Source organism: Tenrec ecaudatus, chromosome 4, assembly GCF_050624435.1.
Source record: "Tenrec ecaudatus isolate mTenEca1 chromosome 4, mTenEca1.hap1, whole genome shotgun sequence".
In the NCBI taxonomy this organism is placed as follows: Eukaryota; Metazoa; Chordata; class Mammalia; order Afrosoricida; family Tenrecidae; genus Tenrec; species Tenrec ecaudatus.
The window spans coordinates 12,996,108-13,011,160 of record NC_134533.1 but is presented as its reverse complement, the minus strand read 5'-3'; the positions used below and the strand labels follow the sequence as shown (position 1 = coordinate 13,011,160).

Below are 15,053 nucleotides of genomic sequence, written 5' to 3'. Positions count from 1 at the left end.
CCAACCGGGAACCAGCTCTAAGGGTCTGCCATCTGGCACCCAGTCTTCAGCAGGCAGGGGTGGGGGGGGCGGTGTAAGAGCGGCTGGGCTAACACAGAGGGCAAACCAGCACACCCCGGCTGTGAGTGGTTCTGACCCTGGCTCTGCCACCTGTGAGCTCCGCTGGGTGAGCTCAGGAGGTGCGGCCAGGGTTCCCACAGGCAACAGGTGTTCCCTTTGAAAGTGGAGGGGGTTTGCAGAGGGCTTTCGAAGGGTAGTGCAGTTCACAGGGCCTGGGAGCAGCTGAGGGGCACAGGAGATAAGGATGGGCGTGGTCACGGGACTCTGAAAGGGAACTGTCTTGGGGCGAGTTGGCCACCGTGAGAGGCAGGATGACCTCAGAGCAGAGACAGAGGAATCCACAACCTGGCTTCCCTCTCTTCCCTCCCTCCCGGCTCTGCTGGGGCTTCCCATTGATGCTGTGCCCAAGGACGACGCCCAAGGGCCATGCAGGATGAACCGAGTTTTCCCACACAGCCTAGCCTCCCGGGGCAGAGTGCCTGCGGAAGAGCACCTGGACCCAGGCACCCAGTATTCTTAGGGCCTCTGTGTTTGAATCTGTAAAAAGGGACCGCAAATACCCCCTCACGGTGTTGTCCTGTTCCGTGCTGTACTATTGGCTCGAACCCATAGTGTGACCCCGAGCACCCTGCCAGAGCCAAACCCTGCCAGGCCCTGCGCCAGCCTTGCCAAAGCTCCCGAGCCTGAGCCCGTGGGTGCAACTCGTGGCTGCAGCCTCGTTGTGTAGTGCAATGACACACGCAAAGGCCTGGCAGATAAGAAACTCTCTCAGCAAATGATACTCCCCACCTCCCACCTACCCCCACCCCTCCCCATATCTGAAAGCATTTTGCAATGGAATGCTTCCTAACCTCCATCTTCCCATTATCCTAAATGCTGATACGAAGTTCTCAAACTCCTTTTTTTAAAAAAATTTTTAACCTCATCATAACTACCACCTGTCCGTCAGGTATTTTGCCCACACCTTCGCATTTTAGCCTCACCCTGCGTCCCTGAGCGCTGTCACCAGTGGGGAGGCCTGGCGGTGTGGTGATTGTGTGCTGGGCTGCTAGCTACTGGGTCAGCAGTTCGAGACGCCCAGCCGCTCTTCAGGAGAAACACGAGGCTGTTCTACTCCTGTGAAGAATGACAGTCTGGGGAACACACAGGGGCAGTTCGACCCTGTCCTCCTGTGGGCTCCCTAGGAGCCGGCACTGAGTCCATGAGCGGGTTGTTGTGTTGTGTTGTTTGCGTTCACCAGCAAATGGGACCTGTCAAGGAACACATCCCTCCCAGGTCTCCCCTGGCTTCTGAGGATGTGAGCAATGGAGAGGGGGGCGCTGCCCCTCCACTCCCAGCCTCACCCACCCACCAGGCTGTTGCCGGTTCTTTCCAGGTTATTCATCTCCAGCCCCAGCCAGCCAGCTCAACACCAGCAGTGAAGAGAGCGAGCCCCTGGAACCAGGTGAGGAAGCAGGCTGTCTGGGGATGCACAGGCAGAGTATGCGTGGCCCAGGGGGCAGGGAGGGGAAAAAGGCTTTGGGGGGACCAGGAGGCTCCCTGACTCCAGATATCACTTCTCCTTCCCCACACAAATGCCTGAACACCCCCACCTGCCAGATTTTAGGGTCCCCATTTTTGATAGGCTGCGAATGGAGCTGCTAAGGGGATCAATTAGGGGACAACTCTGGCCAAAGCTCTTGGGGGTACAGCCCTAGGCACAAGTAGGCAGGTGGTTCCCAAAGGGGGCTCTGAGGAAGGGAGAACCATGGTCAGCTGAATGTCTATCCTCAGCTTGGTCCCCAGACACAGCGTTTTTTCAGGGACACCCCGCAGGGCCCCAGGCACCTTAGAGAGCTCTGCCCTGGACCACGTGGCTCCCACTGTGACCCCCAAACCCAGCAATGTGTGTTCACAAGAGCTCCCCAGGAGGCAGGGGCAAAGGAAAGTTGGTGGGCACTGTCACCCAGGTCTAGCCCATGCCAACTTCTAGGGCTACCTCCTGGCTACACCTCCCCCTGTCAGGAGCACCAGAGGGCAGGCTGAAGAGAGAGATGGGAGGAGCCAGTCCAGTGGCTGCTGCAGATGAGAAGGCCAGGTTCAACACAGGTTAGGTGGTGGTGCGTTCAAAGTCATGCACACCCAGGCCAGGCGGCAGAGTCCAGCCCTCTGAGGCCTCAGCCCCTGCCTGGCATTTGCAGAGGAGCGGCTGGGCGTGCGCCTGGTGAACGGGAGTAGCCGCTGCGATGGGACCGTGGAGGTCCGGCTCGAGACGGCCTGGGAGCCCGCGTGCGGAGCGCTGTGGGACGGCCAAGCAGCCGAGGCCGTGTGCCAAGCGCTGGGCTGTGGAGGCGCGCAGAAGCCAGTCCAGCCCATCACGCCGTCCAAGGAGCCACTGCCTGGGCCCGCCGCGGGCAACGCCACCCGGACTCCCGCCATCCTGTGCCACAGCGCCGAGTGGCGGCTCTGCAAGGTGCTGGAGCAGGAGTGCAGCGGGGAGTCGGCAGTGGCTCAGGTCACCTGCGCAGGTACGCCCTCCCCACCCCCTCTTCGGTCACGGCCTCTCACTCGAGCCCCAGTCCTGGCCACTGGACTCGAGCCTCACCCTCCGACAGCCAGTCCCCTGCACGACCCCCCTCCCCCAATACAAACACCCAGGGGCCTGCTGGCCCACTTTCTCAAATTGGCCCCTCCCCAACTAGGTGCGCCTCCTGTTCCAAGCCGATCCACACTCCAATCCTAACTGGGTCTCTTACTCCACTACACTGTCGCCTATCCACCTCTACACCCCACGACGCCCCACATAGTCACTATTCCAGGTTTCCCTAGCACTGTGCCCCCCTCCCAGACACCTCCTCTAGGCCCCGCCTACCAGGATCCTCAATCCTGCCCTCCAGGTTTCTGCCCACCCACAATCGGCCTCCCCTCCCCCTCTGCCCCAACATCAACCAACTCTCCCCCCCGCCCCCCCCCACCACACAGCCCCAGAGACCCGAGACCTGCGGCTGGTGGGCGGCGGAAGCAGGTGTGAGGGCCGCGTGGAGCTGCTGGAGGGCGACCAGTGGGGCTCGGTGTGCGACGACACCTGGGACCTGGACGACGGGCACGTGGTGTGCCGCCAGCTGAAGTGTGGCTGGGCAGTCCAGGCCCTGCCCGGCTTGCACTTCGCCCCGGGCCGCGGCCCCATCCACCGGGACCAGGTGAACTGCTCTGGAACCGAGGCCTACCTGTGGGACTGCCCGGGGCTGCCCGGGGCCGGCTACTGCGGCCACAAAGAGGATGCCGGTGTGCGGTGCTCAGGTCGGTGCGCCTCTAGTGGGCTGGGGTGACTGGCGGGGGTGGTGGTGGGAGTGGGGGTGTCTGGGTCAGGAGGGGTCAAACTCACTCAGGACCAAAGATGGTCAATAGCCCAGAACATTGCTTGGATTCAAATCAATGAACAGCCAGTTCCCTGCCATGATGACCATTTTATGTATATTAAAAAGATAGATACCAAAAGGTAATTTCATCATTTCATAGAGTTAATCCTTAAATAAGAACAACAAAGGAGGTACACAAAACAAGATTTCGTGACAAAAGTTTTCTCAATTAATGAAAAAATATTAAATAATATCTGACACCCCCAAAAAACCCCAATATAACTGTGACTTATTTCCATATTGTTTGTGGATTGGTGTCCTCACTTGCAAAATTCTTCACATTTATTACCTGCCTGGTTCCCTCTGATTCTTTATACTTGTGGGTGGAGGGACTATTACTACGGGCGCTTAGAAGACACTGTTATGCAGAAGAATGTTACAAAAGAGCAAGGAATGTAGATTTCCACAGCGGCCCACCTTAGAGAGAACCCAGATTACAAGTGCTATTTTAGTCATTGGTTCGCTGAGCCCAACAACAAATTAAGTAATGTTTCTGCCAAACTGGTGGGAACCGGCTGAATCCCACCGCTGCTTCAGAGGCTGGTTGTCAGGCCAGCTTAGCCCTGTTAGATGATCCAAGGAGGACCGGAGAAAGCCCTTCTCCACCCCTTAGAGGAGAAATAAGCCAAGTGGGCCTCTCCTTTGAGAGAACTGGGCCCCTGTCCCAGAGCAGCCAGCACAGGGAGACGGAGGAAGGGAAGTAGATTAGGAGGTTCTGGCCAGCCCATGTCCCCACTGGGTATATGCCCCCAGGTTCTGATTCAGCAGGCCTGTGGCAGGATCAGGGGGCCCTGTGCGTCTATCAAGACCCCAGGCGAGGGCTGAGGCTGCTGGTCCTCAGACCGCACTTGGAGTAGCGAGGATCTGGGCTTCAGAGAAGCAGCCCTGATGACACAGTGCTTAAACATTTGGTTGCCAACCCAAAGGTGGGCAGTCCAAGCCCACCGGGGGCTACCTGAGAGAACAGATGGGGAAGGGGCGAGTCTAGGAGCTGGAGACTGCCTGGCTAGATCTGGGGGGAGCTAAGCTAGGAGCCATTTAGACCCAAATACTCCTGACTTGGCCCCTCCCCCTACTGTTTCCCCTGCAGAGCACCAGTCGTGGCGTGTGACCGGGAGTGCTGACCCCTGCCATGGGCAGGTGGAGGTGTACTACCATGGGGTCTGGAGCACGGTGTGTGACAGTGAGTGGTACTCGCCGGAGGCCCAGGTGCTCTGCCGGTCCTTGGGCTGTGGGCCTGTGGGCAGCGTGCCCAAGGGGCTGCCGCACTCACTGGCGGGCAGGATGTACTACTCCTGCACAGGAGAGGAGACCACCCTCGCTGAATGCTCCTGGCGGTTCAACAACTCCAATCTCTGCAGCCAGTCGCTGGCAGCCAATGTCTTCTGTTCAGGTACCTCACTCTTCCCCCCTCGCCTCCCACTCCCACCTAGATCCATGTCCTAAGAACTGGCAGGCCGAGGGTGAGGTCAGGGATGGCAAATACTGGTGGAAGAGGCACCTCTTCCATTACTGTGCCTGGGAAGACATTACTAATTGAGCACAGACCCTCAACTCAGCCCCAGAAGCGTGAATCTTATTATATAGGAAGACATTGGTATATGCCAAGTGGGGACAGTGGTGGTTTGGTGGCAGAAGACTTGCTTTCCATGTGAGAGATCTGGGTTTGATTCCAAGCAATGCATCTCATGCACAAATATCACCCATGTGCCAGTGGAGGTGGGTGAGGCATTGGGCCACTAACAGCAAGGTCAGCAGTTCAGAACCACCAGTCACTCCACAGGAGACAGATGAGGCTTTCTAGTCCCGTCAAGTTGCAGTCTCAGAAACTCACAGGGGTAGTTCTGCTCTGGCCTAAGAGCCAGAGTGACAGGGACTTTGCTCGTCTTTTGGTTTATGATGCTGAAGCGGTTTCAGTAGAGCTTCCGGATGAAGATGCCCTAGGAAGAAGGGTCTGGCGCCCCACTGCTGAAAATCTGCTATTGATTACAAGAGTCTACTTCACAAACAATCCTGGGTGGGATGGTGCAGGCCGCAGCAGGGTCTTCATGAGTTAGGGCTGAATCGAGGGTGGGCCACAAGAGCACCTAGCTAAGCAGTGGTCCCTGTTAACTGGAGTGACTATGCCATCTCCAGGCTGGCACTCATATGAAGTGAAAACACAACATGACTGATCATGTTAGGAAACCCTACAGCTAGTACCAGCTCCCAATCATGTGCCAAGCACTCAACCTAATTTTTTTTTGGCGATGTGAAGCTTTTGTCTTATGCTTAACAATTTTGTTGGCATAGAATTCACACATTAGACAATCCAGCAGTGTCATCACACTGTCACCACCACAATCAGTTTGAGGACATTTTCTTTGTAATTGTACTCATCCCCATTAGCTCCCCTTTGCCCCTGCCATACTCCCAAAGAAGGATGGATCCAGTCCCTGTCTCTTTGGATTTATCCATCCTGGGTTTCCTATACAGGGATGCTAGTTATACTCATGATAGGGAAAACGTTCAATAATATTCATTCACAGCAGCAGAGCCATGCCTACCAGATTAATACATGTCGTCAAGAAGCAAGGAGGGCATTAACATAGTAAGACATGATAGTTCTGGCCACCATTCCTTGGGCACCCTCAATGCAGAGATTTGAACCAATGTCCAATATCTGCACTAGCAGTCATTGGCTTCTTCTCACACTAGGGAGCTCCAGCCTTGAGTTCAAGGGCTACCGGTGAGTTTGAGGTGAAGGCCAGCTCACTTAGTGGGGTTTCCATGCCGAGTCCTATGGGGGATGTTGTGTACCTCTATTCCACCTAAGCCTCACACACACTCTATGAGGTGCACGGCATAGTACTTCACTGAATCTCAGGGGCACGGACGGTAAATCCTACCATTAGAGTATGTCTCCTGGAGAAAGTAAGCAAAGAGGCTGCCAACACCAGCTGCAGGAGGATGTGCAGCAGGAGGGGAGGACGCTCATGAATAACCCACTGTGTGCCCCTGACGCCACCTAGCTTGGTGAAAGAGAAGAGGGCCCAAAACACGTGCCGATGAAGATCAACGATCACAGCCTTCACTGTTGCTTATAACTTCATGGCACCTCCGTGTCAAGAAGAACCGGGTCCTCACCACTGAGCCCATTAGGTAAGATCATGATAAACAGAGAAGAGATTGAAGCTATGGAGGATTTTGCTCTGCTTGGATCCACAGTCCATGCTCATGGAAGCAGCAGCCGAGAAATCAAAGGATGGAGTGCCTTGGGGCCAGTCTGTCACCCAAGACCTCTTTAACACGGTGAACAGCAAGGATGCCACTTTGAGGACCACGGTGCCCCTGGGCCAAGCCATGGCGTTTCCCATCACCTCATTGGCGATCGCCCGTTGGACAGTTCATAAAGAAGACCTCAGAAGAGTCGATGCCTTTAGGTCTCGGTGCTGGCGAAGACTGCTGCAAGGACGACGGGCCTGCCACAGGAACAAACGAGTCTGTTTGGGAAGAGGACAGCCGTGCTGCTCCTTAGCAGAGACAAGAGCGAGATTTCATCTCTCATCATTTGACGTGTTGCCAGGAGAGACCAGCCCTGGAAAAAGACACCATGCTGGGTAACGTGAAGGGCAGTGAAAAAGAAGAATGATACCTTCGCTCAGATGGGCTGGCCCAGTGGCTGCCAGTCGGCTCACACACAATTGTGAGGCCGGCACAAGACTGGGCAGTGTTTCATTCTGTTGTCCACAGGGTCCCTATGAGTCGCAACTGACTCGACAGCACCCAATAACCACCACCCACACCACCGCCTAACCAACAACACTCAGCCTGACCGATGTCAGGGATGCTGGGAGGCAAGGAAGGGGATGAGATCTGGATACACAGTGTTAGTAGCCCCAGGTGGGGTATGGGGGTGTCAGGACACTGGCTTGTGAATTCTAGCTCCAGGTAGATGTCTTGGACAGCTCCTCCGCCTCCCTGGAGTCAGGCCCCTGAGTGTGAGGGTACCATGACGGCAGGCCAACCCTGCTTGGGGCTGCTGGGAAATCAACTAACACTGGACATGGGACTCTGCAAGCTCCCTCCCTCCCTGACCCATGAAACCGGGCCACGGATGAGGAGAGCGGCCACCCCCTCCCGAAGTGGTGTGACAAGCACCCAGCATAGGGCCCAGGAAAGGGGTGTGCAGTCCCTGACAGATGACACAAACCACAGCCAGTGCCCTGGAGTCTGTCCCAATGCATGGCGACCAGCCGGGCCCCATGGGCATCCCAGTGACTGGTGTTTCAGAAGTCGATCGCCAGGCCTTTCTTCCGAGGTACCTCGGGGGTGGATTTGAACAGCCAATGTTTCAGCTAGTCCCTTTGACTTAACCTCCGAATCTCCTCAGGATTGATCTGGGGAGAGGACAGGCATTTCTTTAGCTATGACCCCCACCCCCCACCCGAGGTGGATGCTGTCTTTCAGGCCCAGGATACCTGTCTGTCTTCAGTCTTAGGCCAGGTACACAATAGGTGGTCGGTAACTGTGTGCTGTGTTAACTGCACGGTGCTTTCTGACAGGTTCCAACAACCTATCCTCTTCTGAAGCCGCCACTAGCCTTCTGCCGGTCACTGGAGGTGAGTATCTCGGGCTACACTGCGTGTGTGTGTGTGTGTGTGTGTGCACGTGCGCACCTGATGACCCCTTTGTTCGGGTGACCCTAGTACAGAGGATGAGGGGCAGCCGGACGGGTGAGGGGCCCTGCAATACCCAGCTGGGGGTCCCATCCGAGAAGCAGATCATTCTGGGTTCATCCATCCAACTGTTTGTGGTGGGACCATCACAGACACACGCTTCCGAGGTTCAAATCCCAGCTGTGCCACTGGAGAGCTGTGTACTGCTGGCTGTTTCTTAACCTCTCTGAGCCGCTGCCTCTAAAATGGGGCCAAGAACCCCCATGCCCTCCCAGGGTCATTGGGGGGCTTCCAGGAGCTAATCTTGGCTAACTTTGGCAAAAATAAGCGTAGCCAGGCATCTGACATTCCGGCAATCTTCACACACCTGGACAGTTTAGTGACAGCCCTTCTCTTTCTCACGTTGCCCAACCATCACCTGTACAGTGCCCCCCAGGACACCCCCCTCACCTCACAGAAACTCAGGGTTACCTTAGTGTTCGGGGCTCATTTGGACAGAGCACGTGGCCCAGTGCCTCCTGGGTAGCAAACCCTGTCTGGGAGTCATTAGCCCTGGAGGGATGGTCGGAGAAAGAAACAAACAAAAATATCTGCTAACCACAAAGTCAGAGGTTCAAACCCACAAGGCACGTCTTTGAAGAAAGATGAGGCTCCTGATCCTCTTAAGGGTTTACAGCCTCAGAAGTCCCATGAGACAGGGTCTCTATGAGACGGGTGGGCTCAGCCGCAGTGGGGTTGGGGTGCTGGTTACACTTGTGTTTGAGCCCCTCACAGGGGGTCCCTTGGCTCCCTCCTATCCCACCCCCCCCAAGCTGTGATTCCCTTGGTGACCAAGGACTGCAGCCTAGGTGCAGGCTAAAGGACTGGGCCCTTCTCCGAGCTCAGGGCCCTCCCACCTTCTCCCAGACCCTCTCCAGGGGAGGGGGTCTAAGGCCCTGGCACTGGGTGAGAGTGTGAAGTGGAAGCAGGTGCTGGAAGCCAGCGCAGGCTGTGGGGGGAGCTCGCTGACACCACCCCTGTGCAAACATACCCACAAGAACTGATGTGTGCTCGAGTGTGCGCACACACTCCCTCACACACACTCACTGTCTTACACATACACACACTGACACACACACATACCCTCTCACAGACTCTCACACACTCACTCTCTCACACACACACTCTCAGACACCCACTCCCTCACACACACGCTCTCTCACACACTCATTCACACCCACACTCCTCTCACTCACATTCTCTCTCACACACATACACACACTTCACACACTCACACACTGTCTCACACACACACTCACTCTTTCACACACACTTCCTTACACATACACACACTCACTCGCACTCTTTCACACGCACTTTTTACACATACACACACTCACTCTCACACACTGTCATCTACTCTCGCCCACACTGACATTCACATTCTCTCTCACAAGCACTCACATACCCACATTCACACACTGTCTCTCTCACACACACACTCACTCACATCCTTTCCCTGAGGATGGAGGTGGGGAATCCTGAGGCTTCCCAGGGGCAGAGAGAGACCACCCCTCAACTGGTTGCCCCTTTCCCCTCCAGCTTCCCCTGGACACCCAATGCCCTTGTGAATGGAAAGAGGCAGGAGGGAAGTGGGGGAGAGGGTGTCCCCAGGGCCTGTCCCCATTGTCTCTCCGTGCAGCACCCTGCTCCTGCCTCTTGTCCCCTGAGCAGGGACCGATGGGCCCTGAACTTGGAAATGGGGGCTCACTCTCCTGCTGGAGTCCCCCCTCTGGGATGCCAGCTCCTCCTCCATGGGGTTCCCTGCCCGCCAACCACACCTCCGTGACAGCAGGAGGCTGGGCCTCCTCCGCCATGAGACCTGTGGTGATGGTGCCTGGCTCACAGTAACCAACAAACCCCACTGCCACAGTTTCGGTCCCAGCTCCTAGGCACTCAGTGGGCGCTCAGTTATTGTCGACTGAATAAGGACACCATGGTCCGGAAGCTCATGGTCCTGGAGGCCTGTGGCCAGAGGAACATGTCAGGCAAGGGAGTCCTTCTGTCCATCCCTCGTCCATTCAATGTTCACTTCTTGAGTGCCTGAGAGCAGATGGCAGTGAGTGAAGGGAGGGAGGGAAGGAGGGAAAAGGAGGGGAGTGGGCTGTGGAGGGGATGGAGAGGTCAGGAGAAGGGCAAGGGGAAGGAAGCCTGTGCCCATGCTGCTTTCCTCCTGAGTTGTGTGGTTCTTGCTTCCAGAATCTTCTGTGACCGAGCCAATAGAGAGCAAGGAATCCTGGGAGCTAATCCTCTTCATCTCCTGCATCGTTCTGGGAGTCCTGCTCCTGGGCTCACTCCTTTCCATCGCCATCCTCCTCTTGAAGGCTAAAGGAAAATACGGTAGGGCGGGGGGCAGTGTTCTGGGAGGCAGGGGGCAAGCCCAGGGGCAGGAAGGAGCAAGCAGAGGAGCGGCTGCTCCAAGGGACATGGGACGTGTGTGGGAGCCCCAGCCCTAGCCGAGGGCCAGCATGAGCACAGCCAGCCCTGCTCCCCCAGTCTTCACAAAGATGCCCCCAGGAGCATCTCCAGATGGAGAGGATTCTCCCAGCATGCTCTGAGCAGGTGGCCCCACCAGAGAGGAACAGATGGGCCATGTGTGGAGAGGGCATTCTGGGGAGAACAGAGTCAGGCCAAGGAAAACGAGGCCCTGTATGATGTCATGCCCTCCCCTCAGCCCTCCCTGTGATGGTCAACCACCCACCCACCGGCACCCCAGCGGGGATCAACAGCTACCAAGATCCCCCCAGCACCATCCCCAAAGAAGAAGGTAGGATGTCCTTCCTCCTGGGGGTTGCGGGGTCACGGTTGACTCCTCTCCTTGAGCCTGACAGTGGCCCTCACTGGTGATGAGATCTAGGCCCACTCATGATGGTGGGATCGTGAGTGGGCCCAGCCTGGTGGGCAGGTGACCCTTCCTCTCCGGACATCCTGGCTTTTCAAGTCTGGGGTGGATATAGGCTGAGAACCCCAAAGCAAGGACTCAGGAGCCCCTGGACCCACATTTGTGTCTGTGTTTTCTGAATGAGGAGGGAAGGAAGAGCCATCTGAATATGGAGCTCAGAAAACACGAGGTTGCTCACCCCACAGTCTGCGTGGATGGACATGGTTTCACGGGGAAGAGTTCAGAGACAGGGCTGCCGAGGCGGGACGTAGCCACACACTGTGGTGCTCAGCACACGGTCCCTGTGTGTCCGAGTCCCGCCTGGCACCAGGCTTCCACAGAGGGGACAGCTAGGCCACAGGTTCTGCTTGCTGGGCCTCCACGTCCTCACCTGCCAGGTGGGCTAAGAATGCACTTCCTCCCAGAGTGGTGATGAGGTTGAAGCTTCACAAAGATGCCCACAGAGCCTGGGCCACCTTGACACCCTGGTCAGTGTCTGTGTAAAGCTGTGGTTCTCAACCTGTGCGTTGAGACCCCTTTGGGGGACAAACAACCCTTTCACAGAGGTTGCCCGATTCCTCACAGTAGCAAAATGACAGTGATGCAGTAGCGACGAAAATAATTTTATGGCTGGGGGGTCACCACCACATGAGGAACTGTATGAAAGGGCCACGGCATTAGGAAGGTTGAAAACCACTGGTCTAAAGGGTGGATGTATCTGAGGTGGGGTGTGTAGGTAGCTTGGGGGTCCCTGCCTTACTGCTTTGCCCAGACCTCCATGCTCCCTACCGGTCACCCCCCACCCATTCTTTCTGACTGTGGTTCTGCCCCGCCCCTGCTCTGCTCTCTCCCCAGCTCCCAAGCTGTCCCTCCAGACTCGGGCCCCATCCCCAGAGGACTCTGAGTCCGATTCGGACTATGAGCATTATGACTTCAGCGCCCAGCCTCCCGTGGCCCTGACCACCTTCTACAGTGAGTTTCCGGTGCCGCAGGGCCTTCTGCCCAACCCAGGGAGTAGGGCCAGCAGGCTGGGGTCATCAGTGGGCAGAGCCTTGCTGGGACCCCCTGGATTGGCCACAAATGGACCTGCATTTCCAGCAGGCTTTTTATGATTCTGGCCCCAGCAGTTCTAGGAGACAGCTCCCTCTCCTGTGTCTGCTGGTGGCTGCGTCTGTGAGAGATGGGGGTGCCCAGGTGTGGGCCTTGGCTCTGGTGGCTTCTTGCTGGTCCATAGCCCTTCTCCCCTCCCACCCTGCTCGTCCCATCTCTGCTCTCCCCACACCTGGGGCCAGCAGGAGAAAGGCCAGGTAGTGCTTGGAGGGTGGGCCAGACAGAGACCCCACAGGCTGTGTGTGACCAAGACCTCAGATGGCCTGTGGCGCTGGCAGGAGCCCAGGCTCCTTCCTTCTTGTTGCTCTGTGGGCCCAACCCTGTTGTCCTCGTGACCCAGAAAGGTCCTGAGAGTCCCACAGTCAGTGTCATTGAGACTAAACACCGGTGGCACTGAGGTCGGGAGGGCTGACTTCCAGATTCCAGAGACACAAACATTCAGGGTTCTCTGATTCTGTTTCTCAGACTGAAACTTGGAGGGGATGGGGGGGGGGGGGACGGGGTGTCCTGTGGCCTGCAATACAAAGACCCAAGCCTATCTGCCCTGGGCTCTAGGGAGGCCTCTAGAAAGGCACCACTACCCAGAGATGCCAGGGCACCCAGAGAGACTCTTGATAACTTCCCAAGTAACCAGAGGGTGGGCTGCAGGGCTGGTGGGCTAAGGGGGGTGGACTGCAGGGTCTGGAGTTTCTAGCCAAGTCTGTAAGCCCACAGCAATCTCACCTGTCAGGCTTCAGATTGGGGGGCGGGGACTCTCTGAATTGTGTGAGTGTAGGACCTGCCGGGGCTGGATGGGAGCCAGGGAGCTAATGGAAATCACCCCTTTGAGCCCCTCCTACCCACCCAAGTTCAGCTTCAGGCCCACCCTCTCAGGTCTCAAGGAGCCTGGCCCTCCCCATAGAGCTCCCAGCACCAGAGGCTGGGCCGTCACACTGCTCCACTCCCTTGTAGATTCTCAGCGGTACCGCATCACCAATGAGGAGACCCAGCAGAGCAGGTTCCAGATGCCCCCCTTGGAGGAAGGTGTGTTAGGCTGGGGAGCATGGGGGGGGCACGTGGGATGGGAAGGGGATTGAGGGGGTCATCCCTGCCTCCACATTTAGTGTCTCGGCTCACTGTGAGATGCATTAGCTGCCACCACTTTCTGCAACAGGCCCATTCCTGACATGAGCAGGAAGTTCTTTCTTGAGTCTAACTTGGCAGCCCTCTTGCTGCATTGCTTCTTCTCTCCTCACCATTCTGCTCCTAGCCCACGACTTAAAAGGCCCATGCTTCCCACCTGTCACCTGCAGATCCCCCAGGTCCAGGTCTCCAGTGCCATCCAGGAACCTGCAGCAGCTCCAGCACCTCTTCTGGGGAGGACTACTGTAACAGCCCTAGCAGCAAGCCACCTCTGTGGGCCCCCAATACCTTTTCCTCAGAGAGGAGCCCCCTCCTGCAGCAGCCCCCCAATTTGGAGCTTGCTGGCTCCCAGCCCATTCTTTCAGGTGAGCAGGGCTGGCAGAATGGGGGTGGGGAGCAGTGGTGGGGGGCACATCCCTCTGCATATCCCCCAGCTCCCACCCTGCAGCTAGCCTGGCCAAGGGAGAAGAGAGCTGCCCCTCTCCATCCTGCCACCCAGCCCTCTGAGCAGGCTGAAGGCAGCATTTGACTCCCAAGTCTGCAGCCACCCACCTGGGTCAGTCTCCTCTCCTCTCTGGGCCTTCTGGTCATTGAGCAGGGGAAGGGGACGCTCCCAGAGTTGGCAGTTCCTGGCTGAGGGTGACAGCCTGTGGGATTTCCAACAGGGCCCTCACCTGATGACAGCTCCAGCACCTCTTCCGGGGAGTGGTACCAGAACTTCCAGCCGCCACCCCAGCCCCCTTCAGTGGAGCAATTTGCGTGCCCAGGTGCTGAGGCTGGGGAAGGAATCGGGGGTGGGGGAAGACAGAGAGGGGTGGTAATGGGTGAGTTGGGGAGCTCTGGATTGGTTGGCTCTATCAACCAACCCAAGGCATGTGGATGGGTTGAGGGAAGATTCAAAGAGATGGAATAGACTGCCATGGGAGGAAGTGAGCTCCCTGTCAACGGAGGCATTCTAGCAGAAGCAGCCAGATAGGAGACAGTGTTGTAGCAGAGGAGCCCCCAGTACCCATCAAGACCCAGGGCAACACGGGCTTAGCTCTCAGGCTATTGCTCCAGTGAAGGAGGTGACAGAGAGCCGGGCGGGTGGTACAGAGGTTCAGACAGCGTCGTGGTGGGAGGAGGTGTGGATCCAACCTCACTCAATCCTGTCTCAGCAGCAAACTGAGGCCATGGCTGGGCCTGTGGCTGACCTGAGTCTCCTGTCCTGCAGGGTCCCCCAGCCCCCAGCCTGACTCTCCTGACTACAGCGACTACGATGACATTGGAGCAGCCTAGACCGAGCCCAGCCAGGGCTCCCACGGCGGCTCCTCCGGCCTCCTGAGCTTCCAGCTCCCTGCCTCATCCTTTCCTCCCAGACCACTCCAGGCAGTGTGATGTGGGCCCGAGGCCTGTCCTGGGCAGAAGAAAGGCAACACCACCCACTGCCCCTCCATCTCTAGTGACCATGGCCTCTGCCTCAGACAGAACTTGCTGGAATGGCCCTCCCCTGGTTCCAAACAGCACTGCTGTCTCTGAGGGGTAGTGAGCTCCCTGTTAGAGAGCGGAGCAAGCAGAGTAGGGGGCACTTCTCGGCAGGCTGCGCAGAGGACTAGGATTGGACTGGGGGCCTCCTGAACCACTACGATCCTTGGCGTTCGGTTCTTTGATTCTGAGCAGCTCAGAGACTAGAGGGATCGAGGGCAGAAAGGGGTTCCTGTCCCTGTGCTCCCCAAGAAAGAAGCCCCAGTGCTGTTATCACCTGACAGGTGGGGTGTTGGGGGGCAGGCCTGGCCTGGCAGCAGA

At 57.2% G+C, this 15,053-nt stretch overlaps 1 protein-coding gene across 1 annotated transcript in view; it reads left to right on the top strand.

Moving 5' to 3' along the window:
• The window catches only part of CD6 (CD6 molecule), a 38,344-nt gene extending 23,798 nt beyond the window's left edge, over window positions 1-14,546 (top strand). The window contains 12 exon segments of the mRNA XM_075547559.1: window positions 1,436-1,504; window positions 2,241-2,567; window positions 3,028-3,339; window positions 4,549-4,851; window positions 8,003-8,059; window positions 10,355-10,495; window positions 10,830-10,922; window positions 11,892-12,008; window positions 13,098-13,169; window positions 13,439-13,633; window positions 13,907-14,035; window positions 14,482-14,546. Coding sequence (XP_075403674.1) covers window positions 1,436-1,504; window positions 2,241-2,567; window positions 3,028-3,339; window positions 4,549-4,851; window positions 8,003-8,059; window positions 10,355-10,495; window positions 10,830-10,922; window positions 11,892-12,008; window positions 13,098-13,169; window positions 13,439-13,633; window positions 13,907-14,035; window positions 14,482-14,546 — 1,880 coding nt within the window.
• The last annotated feature ends 507 nt before the right edge of the window (window positions 14,547-15,053 follow it).